This window comes from Puma concolor, chromosome A1 (assembly GCF_028749965.1).
Source record: "Puma concolor isolate L17-30 chromosome A1, mPumCon1.1.hap2, whole genome shotgun sequence".
In the NCBI taxonomy this organism is placed as follows: domain Eukaryota; kingdom Metazoa; phylum Chordata; class Mammalia; order Carnivora; family Felidae; genus Puma; species Puma concolor.
The window spans coordinates 167,995,829-168,017,264 of record NC_141667.1 but is presented as its reverse complement, the minus strand read 5'-3'; the positions used below and the strand labels follow the sequence as shown (position 1 = coordinate 168,017,264).

General features: G+C 41.7%; 1 protein-coding gene across 1 annotated transcript in view; it reads left to right on the top strand.

Annotated features, from left to right (window-relative positions):
* The first annotated feature begins 1,317 nt into the window (after positions 1-1,317).
* Positions 1,318-21,436, top strand: part of ERCC5 (ERCC excision repair 5, endonuclease) — a 32,593-nt gene continuing 12,474 nt past the window's right edge. Inside the window, exons 1-9 of the mRNA XM_086708458.1 lie at positions 1,318-1,850; positions 7,155-7,330; positions 9,410-9,525; positions 9,995-10,078; positions 11,366-11,426; positions 13,606-13,749; positions 15,760-15,967; positions 16,390-17,487; positions 21,124-21,371. Coding sequence (XP_086564584.1) covers positions 1,763-1,850; positions 7,155-7,330; positions 9,410-9,525; positions 9,995-10,078; positions 11,366-11,426; positions 13,606-13,749; positions 15,760-15,967; positions 16,390-17,487; positions 21,124-21,371 — 2,223 coding nt within the window. The 5' untranslated portion in view covers positions 1,318-1,762. The remainder of the gene's footprint in view (positions 1,851-7,154; positions 7,331-9,409; positions 9,526-9,994; positions 10,079-11,365; positions 11,427-13,605; positions 13,750-15,759; positions 15,968-16,389; positions 17,488-21,123; positions 21,372-21,436) is intronic.

Here is a 21,436-nt window from a genome sequence, read left to right as displayed (position 1 = left end):
GAGAGAGCGCGCGTGCACATGCATGAGTGGGGGAGGAGTGGTGAGAGAGAGGGAGAGAGAACCCCAGCAGGCTCCACGTGGGTCCCGGGCTGGGTCCATTTCAGGAACTATGAGATCATGACCTGAGCCAGGATCGAGTTGGACACTTAACCGACTGAGCTACCCAGGCCCCCCTCAACAAAATAATTTGAGCACTATGACCCCTTAGGTGTTTCATATTAAATCACTGACCTCAGAACGACCCCAGGGAGGTGGCATCTCCACTTTATTCAGACTCTCATTGGTGAAGAAACTCGCTTAGGATCATATGGTGTCTTCTACCATACAGACTGGGTGGCTTAAATAACACATTTATTTTCTCACAGTTCTGGAGGCTGGAAGTCCAAGATCAAGGTGTTGACAGGTTTGGTTTTTCCTGAGCCTTTCTCTTTGGCTTGCAGATGGCCACCTCCTAGCTGTGTCCTCACATGGTCCTCCCCAGTGTGCACATCCCTGGTGTCTCTCTCTGTGTGCCCCAAATTTCCTCTGATAAGGACGCCAGTCAGATTGGATTAGGTTTACCCTCACAACCTCATTTTAACTTAGTCACCTTTAAAAGGCCCCATCTCCAAATAGAGTCACATTCTGAGGTGCTGGCTGGGGTTTAGGGCTTTAACATCCAAATTTTAGAGGTGCACACAACTCAGCCCACAAACACAGGGCTATTGTGTGGCTCACTCAGGATTTGGACCAAAGGCTGCCAGGCTTGCGGGGAAATTCTCTTTCAGGGGGTGCAAGATGTACTGGAGAGCTTTAGATTAGAGGCCGACAGAGGTCATTTAGGGGGTATTTATGGAATCCCTAAGTGTTGGGAGTGGGGCTCTAACAGTCAACAAGATAATTCTTGGTTTCAATAAGTTTATAATCTACGTTGCAGGTGGGGAGAGGGGGGAACAAAAATAGAATAGGCAATTATATTAACCTCTGTAAAATACAAGTAGGAACAATTTGTGGGGATTATTCCACACATGGAGGAAATGCAAAACAAAACAAAACAAAAAAACAACATTTTGGGAAGTAGTTTTGCTAAAAACCAATTTTTGATAGTTTTGTCCTAAAGTTGGTATTAAGAGTTTGCAGAAGTGGCGGCCGGTGGGGGGGGGGGGATGGTACGGAAAAACCACATGGAAATCAATGACCTCAGCGCACAGTTCCAACATCTGGCTGCGACAGAATGCCAGCGTGGAGCAAGCTCGGGAATGACAGGACGCAAACACGGAGGCTGCACCGCCCCCTCTCTTCCGGAAGGAAAAGGCGCAGCGACTATACGTAGGGCTGTGAGGCGGGACTTCCGTCCTGAGCAGCTATTAAATGGAAGCGGAGACCCGTCCGCCCAACCCATTTTGTGTGGGTTTACGCGCTAACTCTACGGGACAGTCGGTGTTGGGGGACCCCCTGGCTGTTTGGTCTGCGTAGTCCCCTCACTGCTCTTCCGCTAAGAGGGCACACATTGGGGCCAAACCTTAGGAGAGAGGAGGACTGGCGCCTCCCTGACGCCGGCCATTCTCTGGGCTCCCGCCTTTCTTCCGTGAGGCAGTGTCAGCCGCCAGGAAGTGCCGTTTTCGCCGGTGCCGGTTTTCCCTGGAAACCCTGTATTATTTTCCATCTTCCCTGGGTGGGAGCAGGGGGAGCCCCGCCCGGGCTCCTGCAGTGGTGCAGGCTGTGGTAGGATCGGAATAGAAGGTCTCCCGCGACCCCGCCGCCGAGTGTCGCTGGAGGCCTCATGGGGGTCCAGGGGCTCTGGAAGCTGCTGGAGTGCTCCGGGCGGCAAGTGAGCCCGGAGACGCTGGAAGGGAAGATCCTCGCCGTGGGTATCCTTAACGCATCGTCGGTTCTCGGGTGCAGGGACCCGCGTCAGGCAGTTACTCCCGGCTCCCTTTTTTGGGCCCAGCGTGGTGTTGGCAGGGCGACGGTCTCCCGCGGGGTAGCAGTGGCATCTCCTTCGCGACGTTTTTTCTTCAAGTGTCTGCTTTCCCCCGCTTTGCAGGAGTGCCACGCTGGGCTGCAGTCCTCTGGTTTTATTACTTAGGGGCAGTGCTTTCCTCCTCTCGTCTGCAAAGTGGAGGTAGTAATAGTATCTGCACGCGGGGTTGGTATGAGGAGTAAAGGGGTTATTTAAGTGAAAGCTTAGTTAATATTGTAAAGGTTAAAAGCATCGGTCGGCCTGGGAGGTCAGCGTGGAGTTAAATGAGGCGGACTTCCTACCGGTAGTGTTGCTCGCGGGTCCTGAGTCCTGCTCCACTGCTCCACTTACGCGTATTAGAACAAGGATAGGGTGGACAGGTGTTTGACCTTTTTTTCTTTTTCAAAAGTAACTTTTACAATTTTTTATTATGAGTTTTGGACGAGGGAATTCATGTAGTACAACAGTGAAAAGATTTCAAAAGGTACACAGTGGCCTTTTTTTTTTTTTTTTTTTAAACCTCCCGGCCTTTATGATAGGCTTTTAAAAGATTGTCGTTTGTGCATATGTCTGGCTGGTTTTGTGTGTGTCTTTGAAATTAAGTGTTTTTCTGCTTTATCAAAACCTGTGAATGCTGTTTCTGAAGTTTTGGTCTTTTTATAAGTTAAGCATCCTTCTCTCCCTCCTCCTCCTCCTTCACCTTTGAGTGGCTGTTCTGGAAGCTGGTGGTACCTTGTGCCAGTCCCTAGGTGGGCACAGGAGCTGTAATCTAGGAGGACAAGAGTCCTGCAAATACTTGCTGTCGGCGGTAAATGCAGTTTAAGAGTATGTGGGAGTCCTGCAGAAGGGGCCACTGAGTGAGGAGCTGTCATTTAGTGTGGAGACAACTTGTACACGATGTGACACTGATAGTTTTTCAAATAAAGTAAGATGATGATTATATTTTCTGCAGTGTGAGTAATCTTGAAATACACCCGTAATGAGTTTTGCCTTGCTTAAAAGTTTTTGAAGGATACCTTGTATCGGGAAAGGGAGAGTCTGTTGTTTTAAAGCAACGCGCTATTGCTGCCCTCTAGTGGTTCTTCACTGCTTTCTAAAGATTTTCTTCATAGAACTCTATGGGAAGGAAAGCAGTTTTCGGTGACAGGAACCCTTCAAACTTCAGCAAAGACTTAGGCATTTTATGTGGCAGCCTCTATGAAGAATTGATGATTCGTAAAATCACTGAGCTGACGCATGAAGTTCAGCATTCTGATTTTCTGGGAAAATCAAAGTAAGGAAGGTAAAGCATTTAATTTAGAATTCAGGTGACCTGTGTTTTAGATGACTCGGGAGCTCTTTTGGGACATGAAATAATTTTCATGAGGTTATTAAGTTTGTCTGAAAGAACAAACCATTTAAAGAGGACTATCAATGATCCTCCAGTTATAAATACAAGCTTATATGTGTGTGTGTGTGTATATATATATATATATATATATACACATATATATATACATATATATGTGTATATATATGTGTGTGTGTGTATAATATATATATGTAAAAAGAATATTTGACTGCTGTCCTATAGTTGATTTTGCTTTGTTTCATTTTCTTTTTATTTATTTATTTATTTATTTATTTTTTAATTTGCATTCAAGTTAGTTAGCATATAGTGCAACAATGATTTCAGGGGTAGATTCCTTGTTGCCCTTTACCCATTTAGCCCACCCCCCCTCCCACATCCCCTCCAGTAACCCTCTGTTTGTTCTCCATATTTAAGAGTCTCTTATGTTTTGTACCCCTCCCTGTTTTTATATTATCTTTGCTTCCCTTTCCTTATGTTCATCTGTTTTATATCTTAAAGTCCTCATATGAGTGAAGTCATATGATTTTTGTCTTTCTCTGACTAATTTCGCTTGCATTAATACCCTCTAGTTTCATCCATGCAGTTGCAAATGGCAAGATTTCATTCTTTTTGATTGCTGAGTAATACTCCATTGTATATATATACACCACATCTTCTTTATCCATTCATCCATCGATGGACAGTTGGGCTCTTTCCAGCTTTGTAACATTTTCATGGGAATTCGAATTCAAATATCTGACCTATATTCCAATATTTATGTCTTCTATGTTAATGAAGAAATTTTCCATGACACATTATGTTCATAATTTACTCTTGGATCCTTAAAATACATTTTTTTAACCATCTGTGGATGAGTGCCTTGTTTATTTATATAATCTAAATGCATCCAATAATAATTAACGGTTTAACTTTTGACTCTTGTGGACCTTAACATTTGTAAACTGCATTTAACTCTGTTAGCAAAATATTATACTCTCTTTAGGCTATACATACTAATGGAGATTAAATTTTAAATCACCTAACAATAGAACTAAAGTAATTTATCTTTTGTTTCAAAATGTTTTTGGTCGTTTGGGTCTTACCTATGAAGTGATTCTGGCTTTGCTGTGGATTTAACTTTTTTCCAGCCCGGGATGAATTTAATGCTCCTTTTTTTTAAAATAAACTTATTGAAATTAGGCAAGTCAAAATATGCAAATATTTTCAGAATGCCTTATTTTATATAATTTTAAAAAGTAATTTCAAGCTGGAGCTTTCAACCCTAGCTGAGACCACTTAAGATTAATTAAAAAAAACAAACAAACTCATCTCAGCATCTTTGATTTAGAATTTTAGGCATATCTATGTTCAGTAATCTATGAATTAAAAGTTTCCTATCCAGTTTGAAGAGTTGAGAGCCATATCCAGAGTTGAGAGCCACTGATCTGAAATTAGGTTTTCTCATTGATCATAACATTCAAAATAATGGTTTAAGTAGAAACTTAATACTGTCCAACAGTGTAGCAACCAGAAACAAGCCAGGCAGAAATATTTTATCCAATACAGTATAGAACTAAGTCAACACCAAATCCTACTTCCAAGGTAGATCCTTTATCCTGCCACTTCTTGTCTCCGCCATTGCTGTGTGCTTTTACTAGGGATGTTATAATTAGTTTATTCCTCACTCGTCCACTGGGGTGATCTTTAAGTCACATTCCGGTGGCTGCACATGCACATCAACTCTGTTGCTCCTTTGGCTCAGACCTTGCCACATTGTCCTTCAGTGGAAGCATGCTTCTCTCTTAGGGCATTCACATTTGCTGTCCCTCTTATCTCACTGTTCCTCTTGTTCATTCAGGACTCCACTATTTCTTCACATAGGCTTTCCCTAAGTAAAGAGCTACTGATCCCCGCTCCCCTTGTCCTTTTACTCTGCTCTATTTGCTTTTTTTGTATTCTATCTATATGTATTATAGTATATCTATAATATATAATATGTATCTATTCATTTTTCTTCTATTTTATTGTTCATCTTCCCCATTGGAGTGCAAATTTCTTGGAGATGGATACCATATCTGTTTTGTTCAGGGCTATGTTTACTGTTCTATCTCAAGATCTTGGGATCTTAGATAAGCCTGGCACATAGTAGCACTCAAATATAGGAATGAATATAATAATAGCTTGCTTTCCACTATTTTTTTCATAGTATTTATTAAGTTAATTGTTGATTGGCCTAATTTGTTTTACAGTTATAAATTAGGTAATATACATTCATTTAAATACTTGACTGTTCAGCTCATTTAATAGCAAGTATTTGTTGACTCCTATATGTCCTGTGAAAGGGGAGCAGTGCACAAAAACATGGTCTAGACAAGGCATGGAGCCCATGGTTTGGTTTTTCCCTCCACTACATTGTCAACTCTACAAGGGCAAACCCCTTGTTTTGTTCAGTGCTATATCCTCAGTGGGTTTTCTGCCACATAATAAGCAATACGTTTTGAATAGGAGCACATAAGTGGAGGTCTTTGTCTGGGCTGAGGAAGTGATGCATAGACCGGGACCTATGAGTTGGAGATAACTAGGCTAAGAGAGAGAAACTCCGGCAGAAGAAGGGGCATGTGAGAAGACCCTGGAGGCAGGAAGAGTCTACCTTCAAGACGGGCTGAAAGGTGGAATTGATAGGATCTGGTAGTGTTTGGATGAGGGGAGTGTAGGGGATGACATTCAGTGATCTGACTCCAGTGAACAGGTTTCACTGTAATGGGGACGTAAGCAGCCTGGTAGAAAAGACGTGTGTCTAGTTTTGATCATGTGAAGTTGGGAACATCTGTGAGGCATCAGGTAGAGGTGTCATCTAGGCCATCTAGTCTGAGGGTCAGGACAGAGCTCACATAGGGAGAGGGTGTGGTGTGGGGGTGCTGAGGTGGCCTAGGCAGCCTGTGCAGCAGGAGGAGGGGAGAGGGCCTGAGGGAGAGCACTGCTGAAGCCAGGCTTGAGTGGAGAATTAGAGGAGCTGGCAAGGAGATGGGGAGGGGAGGACCCGCCGTGCTGCATCCCTCTGTCGTGCGGACACGTAGGAAGTAATTTGGTAAGAAGCAGTTTTTACAAAGGTTAAATATAAGCAAACTCCAAGAAGATGTAAGTTATTTGTAATTGCAAAAGAGATAACTATTGTTAATATTTTGGTGCCTGAACTTCTAGTTTTTTTATATTTAACGTATCCTGTATATTATAAAATGTAATTATGCATTCCGGAGTTTTGTGACCTGTTCTGTCTCCTTTAATATTTTGTGATTGTCTTTCTTATCACTATATATGCTTCTGTAGCTTCCAGTTTTGAGGGCTCTTTGGTATTTCAGCAAATCAGTATATCATAATTTAGTTTAAAGATCTGTTGGAAACCTTTTACATTGTTTTTCATGTTTTCATTACTGTAAACATTCATGAAAGTAACTCTTATTGTAAGTCTATGATGATTTTCTGAGGACTAATGTCTGGAAGAAGTAGTAAAATAGAATGCAAGTTTTTACATTTTTTTGCTATGAATTGCCAAATTGTTCTCCAAAAGAGTTGTGCTAATTTATGAAAATTCTGTAGAGATTATTAGTTTTCTTTAAAGAAGCAATTATTTGCAATTAGATTTTCTAAAAGGACACATCTATTGATGTAAGATTTTAAAATTCAGTATGTGAACAGTAGTAAGGGTTCAAATAAAATTAACTGATTTTAGGTAGATTCCATCAGGGCTAAACATTCTCCAATTTCAAATGAATTGTGATGAGTGCTTAGTTTCAATGTTTAGATGATATCGGTTATTGGGAAGTTGAAATTGTGGGGGTGAGGGAAGACAGTCCAAAATCTTTCCTTTAACAATTCTACCAGATATTAGCATTTGGTTGAACCAGGCACTAAGAGGAGTCCGGGATCGCCATGGGAACTCGATAGAAAATGCTCATCTTCTCACTTTGTTTCATCGGCTCTGCAAACTCTTATTTTTTCGAATTCGTCCTATATTTGTGTTTGATGGGGATGCTCCACTGTTGAAGAAACAGACTTTGGTAAGAGTCATCTGTTTTTTTTTTTTTTTTCTTTCTGCATTCTTAGAAAGAAAAGTTCGGGGCACCTGGGTGGCTCAGTCAGTTGGGTTCTGACTCTTGATTTTAGCTCAAGTCATGACCTCGCAGTTGTGGGATTGGGCCCTTGTGTTAGCCTAGAGCCTGCTTGGGGTCCTCTCTCTGCCCCTCCCTTACTTGTGCATGAACGCATGCTCGCTGTCTCTCAGAATAAATAAACATTTAAAAAAGTTCATGTATAATTTTAATTTTCTCTTTATTTTTTATTAAAAGAATTTTTTTTAAATGTTTACTTTTGAGAGACAGAGCATGAGCAGGGTAGGGGCAGAGAGAGAGAGGGAGACACAGAATCTGAGGCAGGCTCCAGGCTCTGAGCTGTCAGCACAGAGCCTGATGTGGGGCTCAAACTCACGAGCCATGAGATCATGACCTGAGCTGAAGTTGGAGGCTTAAGCGACTGAGCCAACCCAGGCTTCCCAATACTTCTTCTTTTAAAAAAGGATTATTTGTGAGAGTACTTCCTGGGTGCAATGATAAAATTCAACTTTTAATAAAACTACTAAAATTCTTACACTTGGGATTTTTCCTTCTAGAGTATCTTTGTAGCTGTTCTATGCATGTTTCAGCTATGCTGCTGAGCGCTACAGAGAACCTGTTGGGGAAATGCTCTGAATCTGAGATCGTGGGTCCCCAGTGTTTAAAGACTGATGGGATGTTAGGAATAGGTGATTTTGTGTGGTGTCAGGTGTGATTAAAGTGGATTATTGAGGAAGGAAATTAGCCAGGATATAAAACAATGATAATGAGTTTCTTCTTCCTTCCTTCCTTCCTTCCTTCCTTCCTTCCTTCCTTCCTTCCTTCCTAGAACAAGAGTGGGGAAGGGGAAGAGCAAGACAGAGAATCCCAAGCAGACTCTGTGTTGTCAGTGCAGAGCCTGACTCTGGGCTTGATCCCACAAACTATGAGATCATGACCTGAGCTCAACTGACTGAGCCACCCAGGCACCCCAGGAGTTTCTTTATTCTGAAAGTAGTTTCAAACAATGTTGGAACAAAGGCGTGAACTTTGGAGTAATTGTGTATGCCCCGAATGATAGCACCCATTTGGACATAGGACTTTTATGTGTTGAAAATGCCAGCTCATCACTTCATAATTACACTGGACAGGCATTGTCTAAGTAAGTGAGAATATAGGATAAAAGTAAGGATCTGCAGTAGCTTGGGGATATTTGTTCCCTCAGTAAAAGGTATAGATTCGCATGTTGCAGTTTTAAATTATCCAGGATACACTGTATCAGGCACTCCTTGGAAGGATTAGACAGGAAAGAACTCCAGAATTTATCTAAAGTAAACAACATCTCCCCAATTCCCCTGCCCCATGATTAAAGGTGTTAGCTAACACTACTGTAGTAATCATTTTGTAATATATAAATGTATCAAATCAACACATTGTACACCTTACACTTCCACAGTGTTATATCTTAATTTAGAAGGGAAGAGAATGTTTTGTGTTTCTTCCTTATATTCCACCGTAAGCATGGAGACTATTCTGTTTTTTCCTACTTGGACATTACTTACAAGATACTTCTCTATAATTTAGGATTTCTTATGATATAATTTTGGATGTTGAGGGATGGGGTGGCATCTGAGTAATGTTATTTTATAAAGGCCAATAGCAGAAATTGGTTTTGGCATAACAGTGATTTTTACAGAATACATTAGTTAATTGATATAATCCTTTGGAGAAGCATTTACTTAACTATATTGTTTAGTTTTGGGCTTCTGGGGACATTAAAGGATATTTAAAAGAAACTGAAAATAAATTAATCGTTTCCCAAATACTGTATACTAGTTAGTTTTTTCAGTAATCGCTAGATGGAAACTCGGTGTGCTTTACATATCAGAGACCTGAACATTTTCACTGATAAACAACACTTTGGAGGAACTACTAAAGCATCCACATTCTGAAAGCTCAGACAAACCACATTCTATAGAAAAAAGTTAGAGAAATATTTTTAATATACTAATACCCTGAAATAGAATCCTCTACCCTTTCTTTTCACAGGCTAAGAGAAGGCAGAGAAAGGATTTGGCAACCAGTGATTCCAAAAAAACTACAGAGAAGCTTTTGAAAACATTTTTGAAAAGACAAGCTATCAAAACTGCCTTAAAAAGCAAAAGGCAAGAGGCAAATTGCATTAATTTTAAAGGCTTAAAGCTTTTAATTTTTTGTTGGGTTAACCCTTTCCCTAACCTTAACTCAGCAGATAATAGGTGGTAACATGAGAGGGGTAAGTGGGGTGTCCATTTGACCTGGTAATTTGAAATTGTGAAAATTCTCTGGTGGGTGTCAGCTTTGATAAGGAGAGAGAACGGCTGTAATGATGCATTGCGTGCACTTTGTACTTGTATGAGGCATGTGTCCATGCCTGTAGCCGAGGCCCTGGCTGAGGTGCTGGGGAGCCGCCCTCTTTCTCTCCAGGCCGTGCTTACTTCCCACCACAGTGGCCTGGGCAGCCAGGTCAGCAGCGAGAAACCTGTTGCCCTGTGTCTCCCCTCTTCTCACCTCCTCAGCAGGGCTTGTGTCGTCAAAATCCTGACTTAAAATCCTAAATCCCGTTACCTGTGTTGAAGTCTGTGTGTTTTTCAGAGATGAAGCGCTCCCCAGTCTTACTCAAGTTCAAAGAGATGACCTCTATGCTTTGCCACCTTTACAGAAGGAGGAAAAAAACAGGTAAATGTTTAACTATTTACAAATAGTAATTGTCTGTGTATTTAGACAGATTTAAATCTTTGGGTTTTATCTGCATGATGAGACATGTGGGAATGAATGCAACTGAAAATGCATTCTCTGTCCCTTTTAGAATGTTTTTCATTTTTCATTCTAACTTGTACTTGTGTTTTGGTTTGTGCTGATTGTTCTCTTCTTTCTGCAGACCCCGTGTTAGCACTGTTGATGTATCATTCGTACACATGTTTCTTACCCTTTGCATGCACTTGCTGTCTCTACCTGTTTCTCAGCCCGTGTCTTCTGTCTCCTACCACCGTGCTTAGAGACCACACGCAGCGTCCTCCTCGTTAAATCCAGTAGACGCTTTGCAGGCCTCAGCTGACCGCACTTTTCAGCCGTGTGTGAGACGGTGCCCGTGCTGTCCAGCTACCTGGGAACCTTTCTGGCCACTCTTTCTCACGCCCCTCTTCCTCTGGCACTTCCTCTCGCTCACTGTTAATTGTCGCAGCTTCTGTGGTTGGAGTGTGCCTCTGCCCCTACCTGTCCCCATACCTTTCCCAGGGGTTCCTGAGACCCCAAGTAGCTTTTGAATCAGGCCATTTCTGTTTATCTTCATCACTGCCACCATCGTCCTTTCTTGCAATTACCGTAGTGGCTTCTACACTTCTTTCTCTGTCTTTGTCTTTGGTTGGTCTTACCCTTGGCTGGAACTCCTACCCACCATGCTCAATCTCTTCTTTATAGTGTAGAATCTGTTAAAACCCAAATCTGATAATGTCATTGTGTAGCCTAAAACACTTCCTAGCTTCTCATTTCTTGAGGATAAATTCCAGCCCCTTAATCACATGCTTCCCATCCTCACCACCCGCTGTTTTTATACCGTGTACAGGCAGGCTTTCTTTCCCTTGTTTCCAGATGTTTATAGAACTTCGGTTTCTGCCTGGAATACTTCTCTGCATGAATGTTCCTCATGCCCTACAACTAGACCTCTCACTTACTTGGGGCTCAGGGCAAGCAGTGTAATTGCCAGATTCCAGAATGCTTTTAGGACCCCCCCAGATTGGAGAGAGGTGACTGTCCTTATTACTCTTCTCTTATGGTGGAAGTTACTAGATCATACTGTAATTGCTCACTCACACGTGTCCCCTCCAGACTGTGGGAACAAGGGCAACCCATGTCTTGCCATCTTACTCACCCTTGTAGCCCCTGTAGCTAGCAGCCCCTTGCCTCAAGCAGTATTTTCATAAGTCATTAAATCATAGATACTGTAAACGTATGCTTGGCTTTCAGTTCAGAAGAAGAAGACGAAAAAGAATGGCAAGAAAGAATGAGTCAGAAACAAGCATTACAGGTACATACGTAATTTTTGAATTCAGAATATGTTCTACCATTTGAAATGAATGACACAAAAATGAATATTGAGGTGGTGTGAATTTATGAAAGTTCCTGAAAAACAGACGCCTTCTTTATTGTGCATGTGTGTATAAGTGTGCACGTGTGAATATATGTATAAGTATACATGCTTCCGCGCACATTTATGTGGAGTTGGTTGGCCATTATGTATATCCACATATCCAAAATAAGCCATCTTTCCTTTACAACCAACCGACCAACCGACCAACCCACCAACAAATAGTAATGCATACTTGTGTAAAAATATAGAAAAGGTAGCACCCATAAATGACTTCAGGTAATTCGGTATATGTTAGTCCATTCTCCCTCCCTCCTCATTTCGGTTGAGTACCTGTGTGTGTCTGGGTACATCTGTATGTGATCTGTATGTGACAGGTATACATGTACGCATACATGTGTAACCACGTCTGTGCTTAGGTTCCACTTGCCCATTGCCGTGTGATCGGGTGATGTGGAAATGGTTGTTTGTGTGTCGTCTTCTCTCCCCGTTCCGGGGGTTGGTGAGCTCAGCGAGGCAGTGCTGTCTGCATGACTGCCGGGTAGATGCAGACGGACTGTAGCTGGGGCTGGAGCCCCCTCCAGGGCTTCCTCACTGCATGTCTGCCGGTTGACGCTGTCAGTCAGAACACCTGCCTGGGGCCCACAGCATGGCACTGTGTTCCAGGGGCAGGCATCCCAAGAGCCAGTGCCTGGCAGGGCCCTGTGCCTTTTCTGGCCGGCTTCTGAAGTCGTGCAGTCTCCCCTCCTGCATGTCCTGTCTGTGAGAAGCTGGTCAGTCAGGCCGCCCCCTATTTAAGGGGAGGGATTACATGAAAAGAGGGATCAGAGAACGTGTGGTCATGTTCTGAAACCATGACCACACACGTTTTAATGGATGACATTTTTATGAATTGAGGCTGTACTGTCTATACAAGTTTTTAAAATTTTTTTCAAGTTTCTTGAATAGTGGGTAACATTCTTTGATTCCCAACTTAACTGGTCTTTTATGTTCCTCTTGTTTTGGTACATCTGGAAAATGACCTTTGAGCTAAAACCTCAGGCTCAGGATCCCTCAACTTGTAGAGGTTCTGCATTATTAATGTAGTGAAAGATAGCAGTCTTGGTGAAGACATGAGCACTGTGGTCAGAAAGTCCTGCATTTAAGTGTGGGCCCTCCTGTTCACTAGCTGTGTGATCTTAGACATAGTAACTTCTCCAAGGCTGGCTGGCTGGCTTGCTTGCTTTTCTTTCTTTTTTTGTAGAAGAAAAATAATAATGATGCTTCTTCAGAGGGCTGCTGGGAACATTACTGAGGGAAAAGCATGGGTGTTGTGAGCATGACTGGCCTGTCCTCAGTGCTGGCTGCTTTGGACATACACATACACCATGCCTACATACAGGAAAGCTAACTGTATTATTTTATTTTCTTTATAGAAGAGTTTTAAAGCATTTTTGGTAATTAGTTAAAATTTAGAAAAGTTTTATACTTTTTCATGTCTGTGAATTTTTCACTTTTTATTTCACTTTTGATCATAGGTTAAGACCAAAGCAAAACTAATCTAATTAAGGGAATTACAAATAATGTTTAAATATCAAAGGCTCATCCCTGCCTTAGGGCCTTTGTACTTGCTGTTCCTGCAGCCTGGGATGTCCTGATCAGGCTTGTTGGTGTCTTTCAAGTCCCTGCTCACAGGTCATTTTTTAATGAGGTCTTTTCTGTCTACCAGTAAATGTTTTTCTCTTCCTGTTCTCCTAATCAACTCTCTTAATCAGATTAACCTGCTTTATTGTCTTGTTCATTCACTTATTTATTGATTTCATTATTATGTCTTTAGTTCACTCCTAAGAGTAGGGACTTTATCTGGCATGAGCTGCATAATACCTAGCACCCAGAACAGTGTCTGGTACATTAGGGGTGTCTGGTAAGTATTTTTTCTACTGGATGAATCTGTGAGTGAATGGCTGTATTCCTTAATCTGTCTATTCATTGGTACCTAGTGCAGATTATGTACAACTGTGTTTAGTCTGTTGTAGATTATGTAGAACTATGTTTGTAAGTGCAATAAATATCTCTCAGGATAAATAGAATTAAGTGTATGAAATGTAAATTTCACGCTGTTATGTTTTACTCTTTATAGGAAGAGTTCTTTCATAATCCTCATGCGATAGATATTGAATCTGAAGACTTCAGCAGCTTGCCTCTTGAAATAAAGCATGAAATCTTGACTGATATGAAAGAATTTACCAAGCGAAGAAGAACATTATTTGAAGCAATGCCAGAGGTGAAATATATAACAGCATATCCATGCTTACGATTAAGAACTTCAAGATTTTTCATTAGAAAAAAGTGGAAATTGATAAGCATTACTTATATAATATCTGCTTCTAGTAAACAGCATTTGTGTCTCCGAGATCCTAGGAAGCGTCATATGTTTATAAGTTTGAACTTAGACACACTTCTTCAAAGAAGCCTTTTGACTTACCGTTTAAGACCAAGTCTTGCCTCCTGCTCTGTCTTCTCGTAACACCCTGTAATGTTTCTTTCTGGTTCTGAGCATTCACATGTGCCTGTCGTGCTCACTTCTGTAATTTCAGCACCTATGTTGGTATCTCTCACATAATAAGTGTTCAGTAGTGGTTCAATCCGTAGCTTGAAGCATCTGTGGTGGCTCTACAGCCACAGAAACCTGGAGCAGGTGGTGTGCGTAGTTGGGGTCAAGCTTGTCTCCTGGTCATGCTACACCAGAAGTTACTACTGCCTTTAGTGGGCAAATGAGCTTTGTTTCCCTTTCTGCTACTACCTATGATTTCTCACATCATTCTCTCACTCACTGGAGGACAGAGAATATGCATTTTGCAGCAGCATTATTCCTGATGAATGGATGTAGCATTTTTTTTTCTACAGACTTTTGAACATTTCTTAAATTGATACCAAAAATATGCAAAAGGCAGACAGGCGCTCTTTCTTTCCATATCACTTCTTTGTTTTTCCACGAAGTATGTGAACATAGGAAAATATGAAGGTACACAGAAATGATATACAAAGGTTAGGAGTAAATTTATTTTCATTTCAGGGGAAAAATCCAGGCTCAGTCTGTGTATCAAGTACTTTATTTCTTAAGTGTGAAAAGATCTCTGGCTGGCCTTTGAGGAGATACAGTTTGGGTTATGTAAACAACGGTGGGAAGACATGGGAAGAAGGGAGATGGTCCCTAATGATTTTCTCCCCTTTGTTCTCTTCCTGCCACCATGGAGCTTGGGGTCTGTAGATGGCAGGGTAGTGTGGCTCAGCCGCCCATTGAATCTGTGCTTCTGATAGCAAAGGGAAGTGCTAGGTCAGCCAGGTGGGACCTTTGTATAATCTGTACATTGGGCAAATGCAATATTGGTAATAGTAATGATGGTAAATAATAACATAATAGTAATAGAAGCAATATAAAGTTGGCAACCTGTTTTTGATTCCGTATCTACCACTTACTAGCCTTGCAACTCTAGGGAGGTTACTTAACATGTTTGTCTCAGCTTCTTCATCTGTAAATGGAGATAATGGCATGTGTCTCGTGGGGTGGTTGGAAATAATATGGGATGACACGTAAAAGCTCTTAGAAGAATGCCTTCCCAGGAAATGCTTTATAAATGTTAACTTATCATTAATAACTGTGGCTGTTGTGATTTATTTGGTGTCTTTTATAGGTCAGGGACCATGCTAGGCACCTTACTTGCATTCTGGAAGGTTGCCTATCTATTAAGCCGTAATCAAAATGTCACAGTGCCTGGCATGCATTACATGCTCAATAAATGTTTTTTTTTTTTTTTTTTTTTCAACGTTTATTTATTTTTGGGACAGAGAGAGACAGGGCATGAACGGGGGAGGGGCAGAGAGAGAGGGAGACACAGCATCGGAAACAGGCTCCAGGCTCCGAGCCATCAGCCCAGAGCCCGACGCGGGGCTCGAACTCACGGACCGCGAGATCGTGACCTGGCTGAAGTCGGACGCTCAACCGACTGCGCCACCCAGGCGCCCCTCAATAAATGTTTTTTGAGTAAATCATTAAGTCATAAACAGTATCCATGATTTCTTTTGCCCAGTTCTTTCTGTTTTAAAGATTATTTTTTAATAAGGCAGTTATAGTTTTTTGCTAGTATTCAAATTTTACTTTTATAATACAAAAATATCACCAATGGGAAAAATCAATTGCTCTTTGTCCCCTTTTGGGGAAAGGGATGGAAATGTGGGAATATTATCTGTATTTAATACAAAAGAATCATTATATTTATTTATTTTCTTTTAGGGGTCTAATGACTTTTCACAGTACCAGCTCAAAGGCTTGCTTAAAAAAAACTATCTAAACCAACACATAGAAAATGTCCAAAGGGAAATGAATCAGCAACAGTCCGGACAAATCCAAAGACAATATGAAGAGGAAGGGGGCTTTTTGAAGGAGGTAGAGTCGAGGAGAGTGGTCTCTGAAGACACTTCACATTACATCTTGATAAGAGGTATCAGGCACCATCACTTACCTGATGGTTGCAAACCAAAAATCTATTGTGTTTCTGAATTCTATGAACTAGACTCTACTTGTGCAGTAATAAATGTATGTAGTTGTTAATGGATTACCTACTATTGTACCAACCCTCTTTATTTTTATTCTTGTAATTTATTGCTTTAACATTTAATTCCAGTATAATTAACATACAATGTTATATTCATTTCAGGTGTATGTTATAGCGATCCAGCAGTTCTATATGTTATTCAGTGTTCATGTACCAGCCCACTTTAAAATTGATAAATTAACTCAGTGCTGATTAAATGAAAAATTGTAACTTCATTTATGAGAAGCAGCGTTGTTTATTCATCATACTAGAGGTATAGTGTCTTACTGTAAAACTACATAATGAGAAATGTTTTAATTCTTCCTCAGGTATTCAAGCTAAGAAAGCTGCAGGAGTGGGTTCAGAGGCTCTTCCTTCTTCCAGTGAAATGCAGAGCAAGTCTTTTGACGTGAAGTCCTCTCCATGTGGAAAACTAAAGCCACAGGAAGAGCCTGCCACCACCCCTCCTCCTCCAAGAACGTCCCTGGCTGTGCAAGCTGCCGTGCTGGGGGGCAGCTCGGAGGAGGAGTGGGAGAGTGAGGGCCGAAGGCAGTCTGACGGGGAGAACGTACCCGTGTCACCGCTCACTCTCTTAGCTATTCAGAAGGCTCTTGACGACGATGAAGACATGGAAATTCGCGCAGGTAACGATGTGCAGACGGGAGCGTCAGGAGTGAAAAAGCCGCCCGAGAAGGGTTCTGATGAGGAAACTGATGAAGGCCTTAAGGAAGTTGATGGAAAAGGAATGCTGTTGCCAGCAGGACCCCATCTGGCCTGTGTGAACTCTGCACAGGAGTGCGACACCAGCCTTGACAGTAGCCAGAGGCCGGCAGACTCGGCTCATGTGTCACAGCCCGTCAGTGAATCTTGTGTTCCAGAAGAAGAAATGTCACCGAGGTTCACTGTGGCGAACACAGCCTTTCAGACAAGTGATGAGTCCGCAGTTAAGGGTAGAAAACATCCAGTTCCTTCAGAAAGCACAGTGAAGAGACACAGCGATGCACCCGGACTCCAGAGTGGAGGAGAAGGGACTCCAACACCTCCGACAAGTTCGAGTTCTGTATTGACGGATGAAACATATGCCAAAGTGTCTGAGCTGCAACCAGACCTTTGTCCATCGGGCAGAAAATATGTTTCCTCTGTTCTTTCAAGTGAGGATGAAGCAGAATGTGAAAAAAGTCCTCTTTCTAAAGTCACTGGCACTGTCATTTTGCACGAAACGAGTAATACACAAATTGTCCCTTCAGAGGCAAAAAGGAACTTGAAAGATGCAGGATTGTTTGATGCTAAAGAGAATGAGAATTTCCTGAAAACCGTCCAAGAATCTGCAGCCAAGAACCCAGTGGAATCTGCAGACCAGGACTTCATTTCAGTTCCAAAGTCCACGGAGCCAATGGAAATCGACTCTGAAGAAAGTGAATCTGACGGTAGGTGCTTGTGCTGTTTCAGAGATTCGGAACTGCAGGGTTTCTCATCCGCAGGAGCCGAGGGATCCTTTAGTGTAGTCTCGCTCCCGCTTTGTTCTGGTGATGAACTAGGGACCCAGAAAGGTGAAATGACTTTGCCAAGCACACAAAGTTGGTTCTTTCTGTTGTTGTTTTTAAAAGGAGGGAGTCCCCTGCTCACGTTCTGTCTCTCTCTCTCTGTCTTTCTCTCTCTCTCAAAAATAAATAAACATTAAAAAAAAATTAAAGGGAGACCTGGGGTCCCAGTTGGTTAAGAGTTCGACTTCGGCTCAGGTCATGATCTTATGTTTCGTGGGTTCGAGCCCTGCATTGAGCTCTGTGCTGACAGCTGGGAGCCTGGAGCCTGCTTTGGATTCTGTGTCTTCTATTCTCTCTCTGCCCCATCCCCTTGTACTCTTGTCTGTCTGTCTGTCTCTCAAAAATAAATTAAAAACATTAAAAAACTAAAGAATTAAAATATAAAAGGAGGGAGTACCTTAGTTGGAAAAGGTAAAGGTGAGTCTTTTAGTTTTTTATAACTTCTTGTTTTGAAATAATAACACACAGGGGCGCCTGGGTGGCTCAGTCGGTTGAGCGGCCGACTTCGGCTCAGGTCACGATCTCGCGGTCCGTGGGTTCGAGCCCCGCATCGGGCTCTGTGCTGACAGCTCGGAGCCCGGAGCCTGCTTCGGATTCTGTGTCTCCCACTCTCTGACCCTCCCCCATTCATGCTTTGTCTCTCTCTGTCTCAAAAATAAATAAAACGTAAAAAAAAAAAAAAAGAAATAATAACACACTTAATAAAATTGAAAGACATTACAAAACATCTTAGTTCCTTTACCCAGTACCTCAGTGGCTAGCATTTTACCACATTTGCTTTATCATATCTCTTTGTCTATATACATTTATATGTACATAGACTTCTATATGGCTATCCTCATTTTTTTAAAATGTTTATTTTTCAGAGAGAGAGAGAGAGAGCGCCCAAGGAAGGGAGGGGCAGAGTGAGAGAGGGAGACACAGAATCTGAAGCAGGCTCCAGGCTCTGCACTGTCAGTGCACAGCCAGACATGGGGCTTGAACCCATGAATCATGAGATCATGACCTCAGCTGAAGTCGGACGCTTAACTGACTGAGTCACCCAGGTGCCCCATGTATGGCCGATCCTCATTATTCACAGGTTTTTATTTGTGAAGTTGCCTACTTACTAAAATTTATTTGTAACGCAGAATCAATACTTATCGGTAGTGTCTTTGTGGTCATTCCTGGACCTGAATAAAGTGGCTAAAAGTTAGAATTGCCATTCCGTTCCCAGTTGAGGTTGAACAAGATGTCACTGTGCCTTCTTATTTCAGCTGTCCTACAGAGGTGACTAGAACGTGAATATGGAAGGGAGCAGGGAAGTGTAGACCAAAAGCTCTGGCTCAGGGTCTAGTTGGATGGGGTTTGAATCCCAGTTTTGGCACCTGTTAGTGGGGCAGCCTCAGGCAAGTCTCTTAACACTCCTAAACCTCATTTCCTCTTTTGTAAGATAAAGAAAACAGAATTTACCAAGATAGGTTGTTATTAGGATTTGAGATTATAAATATATTTACTCTGTGAACAATGACTATTCATGGATTAGGAGTTTGCAGTGACTTTATCGAACATACTGCAATGAATAGCGAGAATTGACTCTACACATACACAAGGTAAGTTTTTTCCTGGTGTCTGCTGAGTTTCATTCTAAAGATACTGTTTCTTCCTTGTAATTAGTATTTTTTGAGGCTGTGTAAATATGCTGTTTCTGAACAAACCTTTACCACCTGTTTTAGCATTCATTGATGATTTTTGCCTGAATGATTACTATCATGTTGCCAAATGGTAGGTTTTTTTTTTTTTTTTTTTTTTTTTTTGAAAGAGAGAAAGAGTGCGTGAGTGTGCCAGCCAGGAAGGGGCAGAGAGAGCGAGAGAGAACCTGGAGCAGGCTCAATGGCCAGCTCAGAGCCTGCTGTGGGCTTGATCTTGCAACTGAGATCATGACCTGAGCCGAAATCAAGAGCTGGATGACCAACCGACTGAGCCACCCAAGGCTTCTTGCCAAATGATAGTGTTTTAGTTCATTGTTCCTTATGTATTTTTTGGTTTACATCCTTCTGTAAGGAAGATTTCCCCCCTTTCCCCGTTTATTATTTTTTTATATCAATGTGGACCCAAGAATTCTTACTTTATTATGATTATTGTGATTTATGATGCTGTCGTACTTTATTTCTGGAATTGTCCCAGCTTTGGCCAGTGTGGGCCCCTTTAGGCTGGCTCCTGTGACTTTGGACAATTCCCCATTATATTTTGAGCATTTCTTTACTTTCTGGTCAAGATATTCCAGATTTCTTTTCTACTTATCCTGCCCTGTCCTGTCCCTGGGTCCAAGCAGTTCACCAAAGAGCCCTCGTCCTTGTAATGGAGCATGATGTTTGGAAACCAAGGTCTGGACACTGAGTGTGTTCACCGTTACTGGGGTGTCATTGCTTCAGGCCCTCTCGGGGACAAAGCCAGGAAATAATATTTATGTATACACACACAAACGTGCACACACCCATCTATATTTATTTCTCTACAAATAAGTATGAATTACACATGTACAAATCTGTAAGTTCATACTGGTATCTGCAGTCCAATCCAATATTACAGATTTCATATTAGCTTCCACCTTTGTTCTAATTTCTTTTCCAAACAGTGAAAAACCTGACTCCTATTGTCCTTAATACATTAACTAATTGCTTGTTCTCTCTCAGTTTGTAACCATCTGATCCCATTGGTGTCCTCCTTGGTCCTGGCTGTCTTCTTGGCTCCAGTCCCCATGCTGGGATCTCCAGCCCACTCTGTCCTGATTGCATCCTGAAATCCAGCCTCCTCCACCTGAAGGGAAGGAAGGGAATCAATTTTTTTCACAGAAAAGAAAAGACACAAGAGAGGAGGGAAGGCAAGTGTAAGAGAAGAGCTATTTCCCCTGAGTACTTATCCAGGATTCTTTCCACTAAGTCACAGCTTCATTCTTTGCTATGTTCTAGTGAAGTAGCATGAAAACATATTTAACAACCTACATGATTGTTTGCATCTCTGATTATTTCCTTTTGTGAACTTTAAAACAATATTAGTTAACTTAGCATATTTGCATAAAGCTTATATGCAAATCTTTGAAAGCTTGGTTCCTAACTTCAAAGGCAGTGCCAGTTTACCTAATGGAAAAGGCTTATTGTGAAGTTACAGATATTTATTATTAAATATGTTTAATAGTAATATGTTATTGTTACATGTTTTCTATTAAATTCAAATCTTTTGAGAGTAAAACATTTTTTTATAAAATTTTTTTGCTTATTTATTTTGAGAGAGAGAGAGAGAGCACGAGCAGGGGAGGGGCAGAGAGAGAGGAAGAGAGAGAATCCCAAGCGGGGCTTGAATTCAAACTGTGAGATCATGATCTGAGCCGAAATCAAGAGTTGGACACTTAACCAACTGAACCACCCAGGTGTCCCACCGTGAAACATTTTTAAGGATACTTTGGAAAGCTCTTGATGATTTCAGGATAGTTTTAATGTTTCACTTATAAATAAAGTGATCTTGTTCATTTTGGTCCAGGAAGTTTCATTGAGGTCCAGAGTGTACCTAGTAGTGATGAACTTCAAGCTGAGTCACATGAAGCTTCCAGACCTCCCTCTGAACAAGATGAAGAGGAACCAGTAGGAACTGAGAAGGAAGAAGCCTCTGGTGACTCCGAGGGCCCCCTAAGACACAACTCTGGAAGTGAGGCCTTGGATATTGAGCCACGTGACGAAGCTGAAAAAGATGCAGACAGTTCACTCAATGAATGGCAAGATATTAATTTGGTAATAATATGACATTGAGTTTTAACTTATTGCTAAGAAAGAGCCAAGTTAAACAGCTTTTGAGC